The sequence below is a fragment of the Panicum virgatum genome, chromosome 7K (genome assembly GCF_016808335.1).
Source record: "Panicum virgatum strain AP13 chromosome 7K, P.virgatum_v5, whole genome shotgun sequence".
Taxonomy (NCBI): Eukaryota; Viridiplantae; Streptophyta; class Magnoliopsida; order Poales; family Poaceae; genus Panicum; species Panicum virgatum.
Genome location: NC_053142.1, coordinates 36,003,364 through 36,020,412, shown reverse-complemented (window position 1 = coordinate 36,020,412; position 17,049 = coordinate 36,003,364). Strand labels below are relative to the sequence as shown.

The 17,049-nt window shown below is 50.9% G+C and overlaps 4 protein-coding genes across 4 annotated transcripts; 3 read left to right on the top strand and 1 right to left on the bottom strand.

Annotated features, from left to right (window-relative positions):
• Positions 1–880: 880 nt before the first annotated feature.
• LOC120643056 (transcription factor MYB80-like) lies at positions 881–2,370 on the top strand. Its single transcript, XM_039919591.1, has 2 exons — positions 881–1,209; positions 1,298–2,370. Exons 1-2 carry the CDS (start codon positions 1,077–1,079, stop codon positions 2,224–2,226), a joined length of 1,062 nt encoding a protein of 353 aa, XP_039775525.1. The 5' UTR covers positions 881–1,076; the 3' UTR covers positions 2,227–2,370.
• Positions 2,371–2,664: 294 nt separating this feature from the next.
• On the top strand, positions 2,665–5,444 carry LOC120641209 (protein FATTY ACID EXPORT 1, chloroplastic-like). Its single transcript, XM_039917226.1, has 6 exons — positions 2,665–2,829; positions 3,465–3,654; positions 4,152–4,319; positions 4,428–4,474; positions 4,865–4,905; positions 5,027–5,444. Exons 1-6 carry the CDS (start codon positions 2,707–2,709, stop codon positions 5,112–5,114), a joined length of 657 nt encoding a protein of 218 aa, XP_039773160.1. The 5' UTR covers positions 2,665–2,706; the 3' UTR covers positions 5,115–5,444.
• Positions 5,445–5,767: 323 nt separating this feature from the next.
• Positions 5,768–7,898, top strand: LOC120641208 (small nuclear ribonucleoprotein SmD1a-like). Its single transcript, XM_039917225.1, has 4 exons — positions 5,768–5,938; positions 6,059–6,135; positions 7,252–7,443; positions 7,533–7,898. Exons 1-4 carry the CDS (start codon positions 5,925–5,927, stop codon positions 7,595–7,597), a joined length of 348 nt encoding a protein of 115 aa, XP_039773159.1. The 5' UTR covers positions 5,768–5,924; the 3' UTR covers positions 7,598–7,898.
• A 3,774-nt stretch (positions 7,899–11,672) lies between these two features.
• LOC120641206 (ras-related protein Rab-2-B-like) lies at positions 11,673–14,609 on the bottom strand. Its single transcript, XM_039917224.1, has 6 exons — positions 14,373–14,609; positions 14,029–14,168; positions 13,419–13,501; positions 13,104–13,308; positions 12,954–13,022; positions 11,673–12,092 (listed from the first exon to the last, which is right to left on the bottom strand). The coding sequence occupies exons 1-6, from the start codon at positions 14,416–14,418 to the stop codon at positions 12,003–12,005; spliced, it is 633 nt and encodes a 210-aa protein (XP_039773158.1). The 5' UTR covers positions 14,419–14,609; the 3' UTR covers positions 11,673–12,002.
• Positions 14,610–17,049: the final 2,440 nt, after the last annotated feature.

The following is a 17,049-nucleotide window of genomic DNA, read 5'->3' as shown; positions in this document are numbered from 1 at the left end:
ACTATTGGTAATTCACCTGACTGAAGCCACAAATTTGACAGAATGTTTTTGTTGCCAAATGCTGAAGATGGCTACCCGAGGTCAGGAGCCGCTACTAGCTACTATGCATGTAGTTCCCAGAGTTCCAAGCGCTCTCAATCTTCAGGTTTCAGCATTTGCATGGCCATTTGAGCACGCGTAAGCCGTGCACCTGGATTTTACTGGACCAGTGGGGAAAGATCATGATCCGATGCCGTTTCTTGAAGCTGCAAACCCCTTGGCCACCGTGTTCTCGATGACTCTGACGGCAGGATAAAGTAGCACCATCATCGCAAGAGTCTAGCCAAAGTGCAGCGTAGTTTATCTGAACTCTGAGTTCCCAAAGGTTTGTACTGACAGCAGTGCTTATCTTTCTGAAGAATGAAGAGAATTCAACAGTGCTGTTAGTTTGCACGGAGAGGTTGGTTTGTACCTGATACGTTTCTAGTTTTAGTTCCTCATTGCAGAGTTCACTCCTTCACTCGCCAATCTGACCGCTGGACCCTTGGACAACAAAACATCACGATGACGAAAGCCATGGCCAATTTGACCTCTGCCTTTGACTGACGGAGGTGGAAGAGCTGAAGATCCTTTGCACGCCCTCGGCACGTCGCCATCCATCCGCGGCGACGATTAGCGCCGGCGAGAGTAGAGGAGGGAACGCGCCGGGCGCCGGGGGCGGGGCGGGGCGAAGGCGAATGCTTGGACCTGGGGTTGACCCGGCGCTGTGCAGGTGGGCAACCTGTCCCTGCCCCCTGGGGGCCCGTCACGCGTTGCGCGGGCGTTGAATTCTTTATGCCGCCCATGCCTCCTTCGCCCGTGCGCGGGGGCACGCCGCCGGCAGCGGCAGCACCAGGATCAGCCGCCTGGATGCGCGGGCGCCTATTTATGCGCCGGCCCGCCCGAGGTGAGCGCCGCACTCGGGCACCCCACACCAACGAGCTAGCCTTGGCGTGCGTCGCGGCCGGAGCCAGCAGCGCCGTGCAACGCTGCCCGGAATCACCAGCGTCGCCGGAGGGGCGCACTGCCGGACGGAAGCAGCGGCGGCGGCGGCGGAGATGGGGCGCGTCCCGTGCTGCGAGAAGGACAACGTGAAGCGCGGGCAGTGGACTCCTGAGGAGGACAACAAGCTGCTCTCCTACATCACGCAGTACGGCACACGCAACTGGCGCCTCATCCCCAAGAATGCCGGTACGTGTCCCCGCGCCGCCAGGGCGGTCGCGCCCGCCGCGCGTCTGACTGACACTGACCGGGGTTCGTGATTGCCGGCGGCGAGCAGGGCTGCAGCGGTGCGGCAAGAGCTGCCGGCTCCGGTGGACCAACTACCTGCGGCCCGACCTGAAGCACGGCGAGTTCACGGACGCCGAGGAGCAGACCATCATCAAGCTGCACTCGGTCGTCGGCAACCGGTGGTCGGTGATCGCGGCGCAGCTGCCGGGGCGCACGGACAACGACGTCAAGAACCACTGGAACACCAAGCTCAAGAAGAAGCTGTCCGGGATGGGCATCGACCCCGTCACCCACAAGTCCTTCTCCCACCTCATGGCCGAGATCGCCACCACGCTCGCGCCGCCGCAGGTCGCGCACCTCGCCGAGGCCGCGCTGGGGTGCTTCAAGGACGAGATGCTCCACCTCCTCACCAAGAAGCGCCCCACCGACTTCCCCTCGCCCGCCGTGCCCGCCATGCCCGGGATCGCCGCGCCCTGCGGCTTCCCCGCGCCGCCGCCGCAGCAGCAGCAGCAGCCCGACGACACCATCGAGCGCATCAAGATGGGCCTGTCCCGCGCCATCATGAGCGACCCCGGCGCCACCGCCGACAAGCAGCAGCAGCAGCAGCAGCCGCCTTGGACGCCGGCCGACATGCCCGAGGGGCTGGCGGGGATGTTCGCCGCGTACAACCCCGCCGCGCACGGCCAGGAGGAGTTCCGGTGCGACAACGGGATGGTCCTCGGCGGCGCCGGCCGCGAGCCGGACCGGGGCACATCGATGTGGAGCCACCAGAGCTTGTACAGCGGCAGCTCGGGCACCGAGCCGGCGGCCAGGTCGGCGCCGCCGGCATTGCCGGAGAGAGGCAACGACAGCGTCGGCAGCAGCGGCGGCGACGAGGAGGCGGACGGCGGGAAGGGCGGCTCCGACATGTCCAGCTTGTTCGGATCCGACTGTGTACTCTGGGATTTGCCTGACGAGCTTACAAATCACATGGTGTAACGAAAACGTGCAAATATCACGATCGAAGAAGAGCTTTTTTAGGACAAAGACTGAAAAGAAGTAACAACCAAGCAAAATATGCTGAAAACAAGAAAGGGAGTTAAAAAATTCAAATAACTGATATGAAAATCATGTATATTTTGCAATGTGAAAGAGGAAATTGTGCATACATATTTGGAGTCCTCTGTTTAAGGATTAATGGCGCACAGTAATTGACTGTTCCAGTTCAAACAGACTGTTCAGTTCGATTCAACTGGAATTGCCTGAGTTATTTTTACAAAGTCCTTTGAAAAAAAGTTCTTTGAGTTTTTATGCGAATTCATTTTATTTGGAGAAGTGTGCAGAGAGCCCAGCCCAAGAGCCCAGAGGGCCCGTTGTGGGGTCGATAGCATCCAACGGCTACAGAGGGCCGAGCCCAGGTTCACCTTCCTCCTCTTGGAAATCCTCTGGAGCGTTCCGTTTCACCGTTTCAGGTTTTCCATGGCGGCGGCGGCGCAGCTGCACGGATCGGCCGCGACCGCGGCGGCCTACCGCCGGACTCGAGCCTACTCAGTTCCATCCTCATGCCGGGCGCTCTGGAGCCCTCTCGTGGGTTACCCGAAGGTATGACTCCGATCCGCGTGAACCTGGTCCCAGGGGTTTGCGGCACATTGGTCGCGAATGAAATGAGATCCGATCGGGTCGTGATTGGCTGGACGTTTGGGCAGCTCACGGATGTTTTTCTATTTGCGGAAACAATAGACGGAGTGCTTATTTCGTGGTTTGAGGTGTATTTTTGCTATTGCAATATGGATGGTTTATGTATGTGTAAGATGATGAGTTGAAGGCGGAGTTGGTGCGTTTGTGTTCGACCAGTGTCCTGTGTCAGCAAATATTCAATCCCACCGAATTGGCTCTAGTCTTCGTGGAGTCAGGGATTTTGTCTGCAATACTGTTTTTGTTAGAACTTAGAAGGACTGTCTTTTGAATTTTATGTTATTGCAGGGATAAAATTGATCCTAGACCATGATCTGAGAGCACACTTTTTTTTTTCATCTTTGCGACCACTTGAACAATGAGATGATCAGATGAATGTTTTCTGTATACAGGAATTCTATGCAATTTGTGTATATATTTATATTGTATTTTTATTTACCAAACTATTACAACAAGGCTTTGATGTTAAACCTCTGTATGAATCTGTTGCTCTCGGCTATAACTATAAGAGAAGGTGTTAACATATTTTGTTGTCCCATCAGCTTTCGATTTCTACCAAGGGAGTTGGGTTGAAGCCATTTGGTTTTGCTGCTAAAATTTCAACAAATGAGAACACTCAAGTTGAAGAATTAAACTTGCAATCAGATCAGATGAAGGAATTTGTACAGGCAGAGGGACACTCCCAGAAGAGGAGTGCTAAAATCCATGACTTTTGTCTTGGGATCCCTTTTGGTAAGTTAGAATTTTTATGAATGTAAAATTTTGTTGTGTGATCATTTGGATATTGCACATTTGAATCTTGTTAAATGTTGTTTTTTACCTTGTGTGCATGGATATTTGATAGCTCCTACTTTCAAGGAATTATGAGCTTCTCATAGCATAAATTATTCACAGAAGTTAACAGTGTTGTTGATACCTAATGCAAGTTCCAAAAAATTGTTTTATTGCCTTTGGCAGCAACTCTCTTTCTGAACTCATTATATATCATGTGATGTCATAGAATACTAAATGGTAGAAAACAACACCATCAATTTCTACTTTCTTGTGCTTTCCATACTTCAAATTTGATTGACTAATTATTCAATTGATATGTTCTTCACACACAATTGTATCCCCATACTCCTGAGTCGTTCAATATTTTTAAGTTTTGGAATATGAGCTTTGTTGTTTTCATCTATCCACAATTCCACATACACATAAGTGAAATACTAAATCAATTAGTGATGCAGGTGGTCTTTTATTTTCCATGGGCCTTCTAGGATACATGTTCTCCAGAAGTACCATAAGTATTGTCTTGGGCGTTGCACCAGGGCTTGCCACTCTGCTACTTGGTACACTCAGTCTAAAGTTTTGGAGGAGCGGTAAATCCAGTTTCCTGTTTATCCTGGCCCAAGCAGGTGGGATATCATTGTACTAACTTTGTATTACTGTGCATTTGATTTGCAATCATTTTCAACCTTATTGTAAACATTGCTTAACAACCTGTTGCACTTCTGTTTTTGCAGCAATTTCTGCTTTCCTGGCTTGGAAGTATTCTCACGCTTACTTCTTGGTAACTTTTCCTACTCTCATTCATTTTTTCCAGAGCAGGCGAACTTGAATCTCCTTACTAAAACACAACGAAATTACAGTCTTTATTTTTCCGACCCCCTGATCAGTTCCTTCTACCCCTAGCCTTGGTAACACTCCTTACTGATTGTTTGTAGCACAAGAGGGCTACAAACATTTCCTCATGGCGTCTCTCTAAAACATTACAAAGTACAATAACTAGGCTAACTCAAAAGATTAAAGCTATACGCTACAGTACTAGGTGAATCACCAACACCCATCATCCGCACAGCAGGCATTCAAACTCTTGAACTTGTTGCCCTCCTACTCTCATTGATATGGAATATGGTGGAATATTACTATCTCAAAACTAATCTTGTACTTCTTTGTGCAGACAAACAGACTCCTTCCTTGGGGCTTCTATGCTTCCCTAAGGTAATTTACTCTATATTGTCCATCTCCGTGCAATGTCTTTTTTCTTTCCTCTCCGTCCAATGTCGTTTTTTCCCCATTTGAAACAAGATTCGATGTCCTTCCCCACTTGAAAATTATGCAGCACTGCAATGGCTTGTTTCTACGGGTATGTGCTGCTTGCCGGAGGAAATCCCCCACCAAAGAAGTTGGCGGCCATCCCACCGCAGTAAAAGAGAGATTCAGTTCGGTCTAGGATCAGCATGGTTTGGCCAAGTTCATCATGCTGTGGCAGCAGTATAGCACAATTTTGATAATCGAATTTGTATATTCCCCAACCTGCGGTTCACTGCTGGCTGGGCTTATGTTTTTGTCTGATACCTAAACTTAGCTAATAAAGATTCACAGGATGATTGCCCTGCCTCCAGTGAACATGCTCTGTTTCCTTCTACCCGATGGATGTACATGATAAAGATAAGCTTGCTCAGCTTGTACTTGAGACATTTGTATTCGACTTTGAGAAATTTGAGATGTTCGTAGTCAGGATGGTTTGCAGCTTCAAATCTCGAGCGAATGGACTGAGTTTTCAAATATTTTGATAGCATGGGAACTCATTATTTAAGATGAATCTGGCTATGCAGTCGTTTTTATCTTAAAATCGAGATACTTCTGTCTCCTCTAAAAAAAACTCACTAAATTTTCTTTCGGTTTTGAAAAAAAAAATGTTTTATTTCTTTACGATCACAGTAAACGAAGAGCTAGTTTAAGTTGTAAAAAAAGGCATAATAGCGTATTTCAATGGGCTTGCAATTACAAGAAAAGTAGGCTCTTACCAAGCCCTATTCAGATGGCCCAAAAAAGGCCCAACCAAGCCGCTCCGAACCGCCTCCCAGCCCCACCCGTCGGCCAGATCAGCCTTCAAACTAGGGTTTACTCCTCCCGCTCCGCGAAAGCCAACAGCGTAGCTCCGCCGGCTTCCTCCACGCTTGAGCTCCGCCGCCGCCGCCTCCCTCCGTCTCCGTCCCTCCGCCAGGACCGGCGAGATGAAGCTCGTCAGGTAAAGTCCCCGTTCTCTCTCGCCTCTTGCCCGGATGGCTCCACCTTTGCCCTTTCCTTCGCTCCTCCGTTCGGTACGAACCTCGCCTAATTCGGTGCTGGATTTGGGGTTTCGCTGCAGGTTCTTGATGAAGCTGAACAACGAGACGGTCACCATCGAGCTCAAGAATGGCACGGTGGTCCATGGCACCATCACAGGTATGCTCCGACCCACTCCCTCCGGGTTTGAATTTCTGTGATCTAAAATTGCTTCAAATTTTAGGGTCTGTGTCTGGTGCGTGCATTCTTTGGATTTAGTCAGCTCGCCCTAAGAGATGCTGTGATTTGCTTCTGCGCTGAGGTGCGGTTCGTCTGGGAGCCAACTGCCTTCTCGCTTAGTTTTGGAGACAGTAAAATCGAGCTTCCCGTTTGCGCTCACATTTTGTGCTTTTGATGGGCTGCGAATTATTTCAGATAAAGCCATATGTTGGGATTACGCAATGCCACGGAAATAGGCTATTTAGGTATGTTCAATTAGATTTGGGGTTTTAATCTTTTAACCTGCTTGCTCGTAGGTGATCTGTCCAACCCTGAATTGCTTGTAGGCTATTTGCATTTGGTAAACATTTTTTTTCTTGCATCAAGGGAGCATTCCTTCTGAGTGATGACTATGTATGTAGACATCTTTGAATTAACTAATCATAGACCTTTAGTTTTTGTCTTTTAGATCCATCAGTGCTAGTAATGGTCGGATGTCCCTGTGAAAGTACTGGCCATTTCACCAGTTTTGGTAGTTCGAGCGAGCAGTTGAATGTGCAGTGTTTTAGCCTTTCATGGATTTCTTTTGTGGTTTCCTTGACTAATGTGCTACTTGTGAGACTTGGCTGATTTCATACTCTATTCACATACAGAAAGGTATAATAATGTAGAAATATTTTTATGGCATTCAGATGCTAGTGGAGAATATTTATATTCTTCCTAAGAACGGTTTCATGGATAATTAGGTTTGGAAAATTATAAACTTCTTGATTTCTTCATGTATAGGGTGTTTTGGGTAGCTCAAATCGTTCCTAGATTATGTTTTGATGTTGGAGGCATGCAGGACTTTAGTGTTCACAAATAGGGAGAATATGCATTATGATAGGCTCATTTTGAACTTCCTTTTTTTATGCCTGCTACAATTCAGGAAATTATTGTTTGATTGCAGTTTTGGTTCTCCAATGATCTCACCATATTATGCTGCTGCACATAATTTTGCTAATACTGACGGATTAATTTGGGATCATGGTTTAGTTTGTATATGGCATATCCTTTAATTCATCCACATTTTTTTAGGTGTTGACATAAGCATGAATACTCATCTGAAGACAGTGAAGCTTACATTGAAAGGGAAGAATCCTGTGACCCTTGACCACCTCAGTGTGCGAGGGAACAACATTCGCTATTATATTCTTCCTGACAGCTTAAACCTGGAAACTTTGCTGGTGGAGGAAACCCCTAGAGTCAAGCCTAAGAAGCCAACTACAGGTTTGATTTCCTCTGTCTTGTCTTCTGTTAGAGTCGATCCATTACTAATGCTATATGATCTGACTGGCAATTTTTCCCCCCAAAATTAGGAAAGCCTCTGGGACGTGGTCGAGGCCGTGGTCGTGGACGTGGTCGGGGCCGGGGTCCGCGCTGAGCTCCGTTGTACCCTTGCTGGCAGCTGTCTGGCATGGCAAGTTTCCCATACAATGTGAAAGAATGTTGCATTGTTACCCTTCCGATGAACGCGGACCTAATATCTCAATCTCAGTAGTTCTTGTTGTGGAATCCCTGTCTATTTGACCAATCGTTCATGTCTATCTTAGGTCTTGTAGTTAATTTGCAAAGCTTTGACCTGGCATACATATAAGGTGCCGCGGACATCTTAATATCTAGGCTGTATGCTTGTGTTTTCACAACATGGGAATTATTGCTCCGGAGCTATGCCTTGATCTTCAGCTGTGCTTGAAACTATATTTCTGTAGGGCGGTTGGTGCGACACGCCGCGGATGCTGATTCAGCTGAATCGCCTTGCAGATGCAGTTTCCTATCATTTGACGTGGCGTTGGTCTGTATAACTCTGTAGAGTTGAAATGCTCGTTCAAGGAAAGAGTGCCTGGATCGTCGGAAGCTTTTGAACTTGAATTGCCTTGGGTCGCTAACAGCTGGTTCTTCAGTTGAGTTGGATGGTGCTCACTTTCTGATACCACAGTCAATCGTTCCCTTGGGTAGTGGTTACGCATCGTTCACGGCCGGTCCAGATCCAAGATAGAAAAACTATTGCTGGCAGTACTGACTGAGGTGACTGGAAATAGAGAGATCTCTCGCGGCCTGTATTGTCGAAACTGTATGATGCATCTGGTCGTTGCCCGGCCAGCCAGAGTGTTGATTACCGAGTGGTCGGGTCGCCGCCAGCGCTGCGCTGTTGCCTGTTGGCTGTTGCCCTCGAACACCGGCTGCGGCGCCCTCCCCGCCCTGGCACGAGGCACATCGTGCGGTGACGCCCGCCCGCCGCGCTGCGCCGCGCCGTCGGCGTGTCCCTACCGCTACCAGCGGGACCGGGACCGGAAATCCGGGAGGCAGCCAGCTCGCCCGCCGAGGGCGGCGGCGGCCCGCGCGCCCAGCCAGGTGCCCGCTCGCGGACGCGGACGCGCCGTGTCGTGTCGTGTCGCTCCGTTCCAAGGCACGCTGCGCCACCTACGCGTCCGCGAGCGTTGCGTTGCATCCCATGAACACCGACGCCCAGACGGACGGCCGGCGCCTGGCATCGATCATTGCGTCTCGCAGAGTACAGTACTCCCTCAGTCCCAAAATAAGTGCTCATCTCGCATTTCGAGAAGTCAACAAATTTTAAGTTTGACTGTATATATAAAAAATAATATTAGCATTTGTGTCTCTAAACAAGTTTGTCATGAAAATGTATAATGTGATTAATCTAATGATATTTGTTTAGTATCATAATTGTTAATATTTTTTTAATATATATTTGGTCAAACTTTAAAGTGTTTGACTCTTCGAAGTGCGAAATGTGCACTTATTTTGGGACGGAGGGAGTACGTGTTCCAGAGGTTTGGAGCTCAGCTCTTCGTAGTCCCCCTCCATCGCAGCCGAGCACACGTCGCGATCGCATTCATTGGGAGACCTCGCCCCCCGTTCATCCATCCGGGCCAATTTTCTCAATGTCATTAAAATTTTAACTAATCCCTTGAGTGCTATTGACCCCACATGTCATAGATATAAAAAATCCCTTCAATGCCATTTAGTGGCATTCAAGAAATTGACGAAAATTTCAATGGCATTCAGGGAATTAACTCCATCCCTTTCTACCATGCAACTGTCAACTGTGGAGTGTGGAACCGGATCGCAATTCCGGTCGGTCCCAGTGGGCAGAGGAAACACCAGCACCGCCGCCTGAAAGCGGCGCCGGTGATACCATGCCATCCACTCCACCGGGTCGCGCTCCCCGAATTAAATTTCTCCCACATGCCCCGGGTTTACGCTCTCGCTCCCCTCCGTCCATCGCTCGTGTAGGCGCAGTCGTGTTTATCCCCCTTTTTCCCTGGCCGCACCACTTGATTCTGGTTTCTCTGTTTGTTTATCGCACGGCAATCATTCGTTCGTTCGTGCAGTCGGAGAAAAGAGGGAGGAGGCAGCCATACAGCCCGCCGCGATTCGATTCTTTCTTATCACGGCGCAAAGGCGGAAAGCGCGCAGCGGCATCTCTCTCGCACATCGCCCTGTGCCCCTGCCTGGCTAGCTTTGCCTGGGCTGCAGCCTGTAGCTTCACTAGCAGAGCGGATACCGTCGCCATACCGCCGAGGTGACAGGGCGACAGTTGCCTCTGGCAGCCTTGCTCCGTCCGATAAGAGGCAGCGTGAGAGGTTTCTGCTTGCATCGACCACCCCAGAGATAGAGAGAGAGGGAGAGGGAGGGACGCCGGAACTCCGGAGGCGGTCGACCAGGCAGCCACCGGCGGCCATGTGCAAGCTCAAGTTCACCAAGGAGCGGGTGGGGTGCTACCTGCTGGTCATCCTGGTGATCGTGCTCATCATCGGCGTCCTCTTCGGCCTCGGCGTCTTCCGCCACGGCTACGACCGCATCAAGGACCTCGGCCGCAACCACACCTGCTACGACTGCAACAGGTCCTGAGTGACCCGGAGACACGGCGCGTCAGGACCATGGCCTGGCCATGCTGCGGCGTGTAGCAAGCAGAAGCCTCTGTTTGGTCGCGGGCCTACCGGAGCAGGGCAGCAGGCAGGTGCTGTAAATTAGTTAGTTGATGGCTGTGTGGTAAAGTTTCTGCTGCTTGCCTGGTGTGTAGAGTGTAGACAGCAGTTCGTGATGTTCTTTCTTATTATTAGGGACAATTATTATTATGTTGGCGCCCTCTTACAGTCGAGTTCATGATGCTTTTGGCTCCAAATATTCGATTTTGTTTCTCTGGCCGGTCTACCTTGGCATCTTGCTTTTCTGAGAATCGGGATTCTGAGATAAGCCAGCTGCCTGGAGAATCGACTGTCTGGATAAGCTGGGTGTTTGGCAATCCTGATTATTTTGACCCGATTTTCTGAGTTGAGTGGTAAAATGTCTGAAATATTCTTGAGGCTGATGATATCTCATTTTTTGCTGAATACGAGCAGAATTCAATAATTCTTATATTTTTTTAGTATCTTGACTACATAATTAGATCAAATAGATTAATATCACAAATAGACTACTAGTACATAAATGGTGAATACAATTAGATTAAATAGTAGACTAGTACTAAGAGGAGAGCCATCGGAGAAGAAGCTACCAGCTACCAGTACAAGCGCAGCACACACACGCGAACAAAATTCTCCAAGGTCCTAGCAACTAGCAGCAACATCGACACGGACATGGCATGGAGCTTGGATTTGAGAGCTTGATTGATTTGCGTCATCAGGCGGCGGCGGCTTGCTCCTTCTCCAGCTGCAGCAGAGGCGGCGGGCGGTGCTCCTTCTCCAGCTGCAGCAGAGGCATGCAAGGAGGCCCCGGCTCGCCGCCAGGAAGTGCCGTCGTGGGCTTCTCCTCCGTGCAAGGAGGCTCCTTCTTCAGGTGCCGTCGTGGGCTTCTCCTCCCATGCAAGGAGGCTCCGGCTCGCCACCAGAAGGCTGCGCTGGTCGGCGGCGGTAAGGCGGCGTAGAAGGGCGGCCCAGAAGGGCCCGGCGGCGGGGTCCGGCGGTGCAGAAGGGGAGCAGCGCCAGGAGGGGGTGTCAGCGGATCTCGGGGGCAGGGATCGCTCGATAAGGGAGGGGGCGCTCGGGGAAGAAGGGGTATCGCGGGCAAGGGGAGGAAAATCCCCTCGATTCTAGGGTGCGCGGCTCGTGCGACGCGTTGGTGAGAATCGTGCTTCACGTTGTCTTTGCGATTTCCACGGAAGCGGCGTCCCACACAATCCGATTTTAATCGAGACGTTTGGGTGGGCTTCTTACTTTTCTCCACCGAGAATCCGCTTATAAGCGGAAACAGCCTATGTGGAAGAATGTTAGTCGGTCCGCCCTGTTTTCCTTTTTGCTTTTCCCTACTAAAAGGAAAAATCTCAGTCAAAAGCTATTTTGATCAAGACTTAAAACAAAGGTAGCTCGCTAATAAAATATTTACAGCCGACACTTGAATTTACACATGATTGCAAAAGGCTACCACAAACCAAGCAGAAAGTTCAGCCCCTCCGGAAGCAGAGTATTCACCATTCAGTCGGTGGGTCAACAACGTTACAAGCCCAAGCATCAGAGAACCGATGCTTTTCGAAATGATAAACTATCAGCATCAGACCAAACCATACATCATTTTATTTTATTTACACATCAAACGGAAAGAATTCGTGGATGTTAAGAGACTGGACACGGTAAATTACAGAGAACCAACAGATTATGAACACCTGGCATAAATTAACCGAATCTTTCAAGTCGTTCAGGGAATCCATTGGTGCGTGAAATAACAAAGCACCCTGGAGCAAGCTATTTTCCACTCAGAAACATGCAAATAACGCAACTGGTATGTGCCACACAACAGACGCCTTTGTACATCATCGCACTCGATGATTAGCTGCAGCAGCCACCGCCTTGAGAGGACGACGAACCAGCGCCTCCGGACTGGCCAGGGACTGCGTATCCAACTTTGATTCCATAAGACTGCACATTTGACAAAAGGCAGTATGAGATCATGCTCATTGGGTGGTAACAAGATAAGGATCTAAGCAAGCAGAAGTGTTTTGGAGAATAACTACTTTCCAGCTAAATACTTTTCCTTCTAATCCTCAGACACTAACAAGTAATATTCTCCCTTTCTCTAGCTCTTTCAGTATCAAGGCGGACACCTTCTCCACAAAAATACATAAAAAAGCTTATCCAATTTTGCCATTACAGAAAAAAAGCTAGTGGTCTCTGCCATTCATTAAAGAAACTATTATGAGGTCATTAAAGAAAAAGCTAGTTCTCTTGAACATTCATTATAGAAAGTTACTCCCTCCATTCAGTTTTGATAGATATATTTCCATATGACACAATGACCAAGGGCACCACAAGTGTGCTTATCAATCTAATAAATGTCATAGACTTTTTTGTCGGTCCTCCAATGTTTTAACTAGGAACTCCTTGTAACTAGTGCTATTTATTGCCAATACCCATGCTAATAGTAAATATAGCTATCATTTTTGAACATTTAAGTTTTTGAAATATAGCTATCAAAAGTGAATAGAGGGAGTAGAAACTAACTGAGTGTAAGGTCATTAGGTTCCAGTTTCTATGTTTGGTTATCATTACTCCAACCTTTCAGTATATAAAGGTTCTTAGAAAAAAGGGATGAGCTTTGTACAAGATGGGAAGTAGAGACTTAGGTTTCGATGCACATCCAAAGAATTCAATCCAAATATAGTAAAAATGGAACAGAAGGTACATGAGTATATGCGTAAATGATGCTTAAAGTAACATCGATGGGGCTCACTATGTCCCAAGCAGAGCAAAAGTAATGATTAGAGATAAAAAAAAAACTACCTCATTAGATACATCGAAAACACCATCTTGGATTTTCTTGTAGATCGCTCCAGCAGTCTTAACAAATACCTGCATTTTAAATATCCAGATGAGAAATTTTGAATATTCTTAACCGCACATATGTCCAACACACCAGGAACCAAGCATCACCTCCTCGACGTTTTGTGCGGTTTTTGCAGATGCCTCCATGAAGATCAGGCCATGTTCCTTTGCAAACTGCTCGCCTTCCTCGTAGCTCACTGCACGCCTGTGAGACAGATCACATTTGTTCCCAACCAGCATTATCGTCATGTTGGCGTTGGCGTGCTGCCTCGCATCCTCCAGCCAGCTTGCGAGGTGATTGAAAGTCTCCCTCCTGGAATCAGCCCAACATGGATTTCAAATGCCAGTATCAGCACGATTCTGGAAGCCATGAGCATAAAAGGACTCTCCAAGCACCTTTGGGCTTATTGGGGGTGTTATTACCTGGTGATATCATAGACCAAAAGAGCACCTGCGGCCCCTCTGTAGTATGATCTAGTTATGGATCTGAATGACTCTTGGCCTGCCTGGAATGAAAAAGATAATTGCATCAGATCGGATCTATGATCCATGTGGCCACGTGGACATTCCATACAACAGTAGCTCGAACTGAAAAATGGCCTAATGTGAGAATATTTATCTAACACGAATTTCACCGGGGGTGGGGGCAAACTCACAAAGAACAAAGACTATCCATTATATTGTAACTTCAGAGCTCAGCAAGACACAAGGTTTAAATCATGGAAAAAAAGATATGCCACAGCAATCGGACATCCTAATTCCAGTTTGCAATCAGACTCGACTGCTCAAGTCCCTAATAATCAAGCAAGCAAGTGATTATGTCGCCCGAAATGGTAGCAGCAGCAAAACGATCTCTAGCATACAAGGGATGCGATAGGGGCGGTCGGGCTCTAATCTTATACAATTTTAAGCTAAATATATATAGGGACCAAGTTGGATTGTGAAGACTCCACTGGAGTCATGATCCGTTACCACCCATGGATGCGATGCGTATGAACGAAGGAAAGTAGCAGCGGAGGGAGGCAAAGCGCACCGTGTCCCAAATCTGGAGCTTGATGGGCTTGTTGTCGATGGTGATCATCCGCGCCCCGAACTCGACGCCGATGGTGAGGTCGTGCACGGGCTGGAAGCGCTTGTCGGTGAACTGCAGCAGCAGGCACGACTTGCCGACGCCTGCGCATCGCCGCCGCCGCGTGCGGACCAAGCAAAGGGAAGCCCGTCAGTACCGCTGCGCGCAGGGCAACCGCCGCACGTGCGGGTGGACTGGATCCCCCTCGCCGCCGCCGCCGCCGGCGGCGGCAGCACGCGGCAGGCAGGGAGCCCCCGCGGATCCAGCCGCGGGGCGGGGAAAGGGGGAGTCGCGGGGTGCTCACTGACCTGTGTCGCCGATGATGATGTACTTGAAGAGGTAGGCGTACGACATCTCCGGCGGGGCTGGCTGGCTTCCTCCGGGGCGGGGAATGGCGAGCGGCGGCGAGGGAGGGGGGATTTCGCGAGGCGCGCGCGTGCAGGGCGGAGGAAGAAAAGCGGGGGTTTGCTTAGCAAGGACAAGGAGGCAGGAGGAAGCGGGGCGGCGGAGGAGACGTGGTTACGTGACGGAAGGGAGCGGTTTGCCTCGGCCCTGTTAGGTTGTGGGGTGAAAAAATTTCATGGAATCATTTCCATGTGTTTGGTTCCAACAGTAGCGAATTTGGGCCAGGGGATGGGGCCAGAGGCGGGATGGTGTTAGGCGTACACAGTCGCCTGCCCAGCGCAAAGATGCGACCCCCTCTCCCCGGCAGACCTCAGAGGCCCAATCCCGCCCACGGCGAAGCTTGCCGTCGACACGCCGAAGCAATCCGCCGCCGCCGCCGCCGCCCGCCGCCGTACTGCCGGCCATTCGGTGGATCCGGTGGCCGCCGCCCTACCCACCCCGAATCGGCGTGAGGCTAGCGTTCCGCCGCCACCCAAGGAGCAGGACCGCCGGCGCAAGGTTGGGGCCGGATGGCGGATGTGGCCGGACGGAGGCCGCCTGACGGAAGGCCGCGGGCAGGAGAGAGACGGGGCCGCCGACGCCAAGCGTGAGGGAACCGCGGCGTCCGACGCCGGATCCCGCGGTCTCGAGCGGGGGATGCGACGAGGTCGGCCGGCACAGTGGAGGAAGGCAGGCGGCGGCGGCGGAATATGGGCGCATGGAGCTTCGGCCGCGGATGCAATCAACGGCGGTGGACGGGCGAGCCAGCGGAAGGAGAAGGAAAGGGGCCGGAAGCCGGCTGCTCCATGGGACGCTGGCGCGAGCGCGGGGCCGACCGCCGGCCGCCGGTCAGGCCCCAATCTTCACGCCGCCCGCTCGCGACGTCGCCGGCGGGTGGGGCGCCAGGCGGCCCCAAATCCGGCGTCTCCTGGCTCCAGGCCGGCGGATTCGTCGATTCGCGGGCCAGCGGCCTGCCGGCGAAGGCTCCTTCCGGCGGCGGCAGGTCGGCGCGCAGCGGCGACGCCCGTGGGAGACGCGTGAACGGCTTGCGGGATTGGGGGCGGGTTTGCGCCTGCGGAGACTCACGGGGCAGCGTAACGCGGTGGGCGCGGATCCCGCTTGTCACCCCTCCACTTCCAACCAAACACATGGAAATGATTCCATGAAATTGTTTCCCACCCCACGTTTGTTTGTTTGTTTGGGCTGGGGGTAGCGGCGTGCGGCGTGCGGCGTGGGGGCGGCGCGGGTGGGGCTTGCGGTGGGGAGAAAAGAGAAACTGCCGTGCCGTCCAGTGCCGAGCAGACTCGAGTCCAGACTCCAGAGGCATCCAAAGATGCGCGCCACGGATGACGGACGGGGTCGTGGTCTCGCGAAGCCTGGAACTGGAAGGTCGCTGTCAGTGTCATCACAGGATTCGAGCTTTTTTTATGTAAAAACAAATATGATCCTGAACTCAAATTTCAAATGTTCCATTGTTGTATTAAATTCCGCGGGAAGGACATGCAGTCTAGTAGCTGTGACAGAAGCTTCACTAGTCTCTTAGATTCCGGACTCGACTCCTGAAAACGAATATTTTAAAATTTATTAGCATCGTGGTTCCAGTAATAGATACAGAAATGTATGTACGGTGTGAATGTCTGAGTATATAATCTTAAAGAAAATATTAAACTCTGCAACAAACATCCTCCGAACCAAATGAAGGTGTCAAGCTATCGAGCGAAACGTTCGTCATGATTCATGAAATACTTTTTAAAGTACAGTACAACGCAGACGCTCACAACACGCACGCGCATTCATCCCTATGAATACACGTACGCAAATCCTACCCCTATAAGCACCTCCGAAGGATTGGACCGGCAGATCTGGAGATTCTCGAAGTTATCATTGGCACCTCGTTGTCGACGGAAACGTCACTTACCACTTAACGCATAGCGTCAGAAAATCCTGAAATATGTCTTGGAAGTCGGAACTCCCCCGCGTAATGGACAAGGCCAATAGTGTTAGTTTGGGCTTTCCACTTATTTAGGCCTTCTGGGTTTCATGCGACCAACAGTGTGGGCCCGCCTCGCAGCGACGCACAGGCGCACAGCCCACTCTTTCCCGCCCATATAGCCCAGCGCGCGGGAAAGGGCAAACACCCTGCGGGCCTGCTTCCGCGGGAGGTTCAGATGCGATCAAATGCGATGGTGGCTGTCGTCCACGAATCATCACTGGCTCGGCCCTTTGGCCCATGATGATCCCGGGGCCCGTGCAAAACCATCACATTGTACTACTTCAGCACAGAACGACGAAGCCCCGAACCGGCCAGCCACGTTTCCAAAAAAAAAAGAGCCGGCCAGCCACGAGACGCCGGACGACAACACGAGCAACCACTGCCACAGCCCCCTGTACAGCGCTGCTGTTACCCGGGCGGCAGGCCTGCACACGTGAGCATGCATGCTCCGGCCTGCCGGCCGGCAGGCATGGCACGCGGCGTCGCTCCGATCCACAGGGTTACTGTACATCTCGTACCTGTTCATCGCCGATTCGCCGGGGCGCCACGACGCCCGCAATAACTCCCTCCCCCCGTCGCCCGCGAGCGTGCGTGCACGCACCGACCGA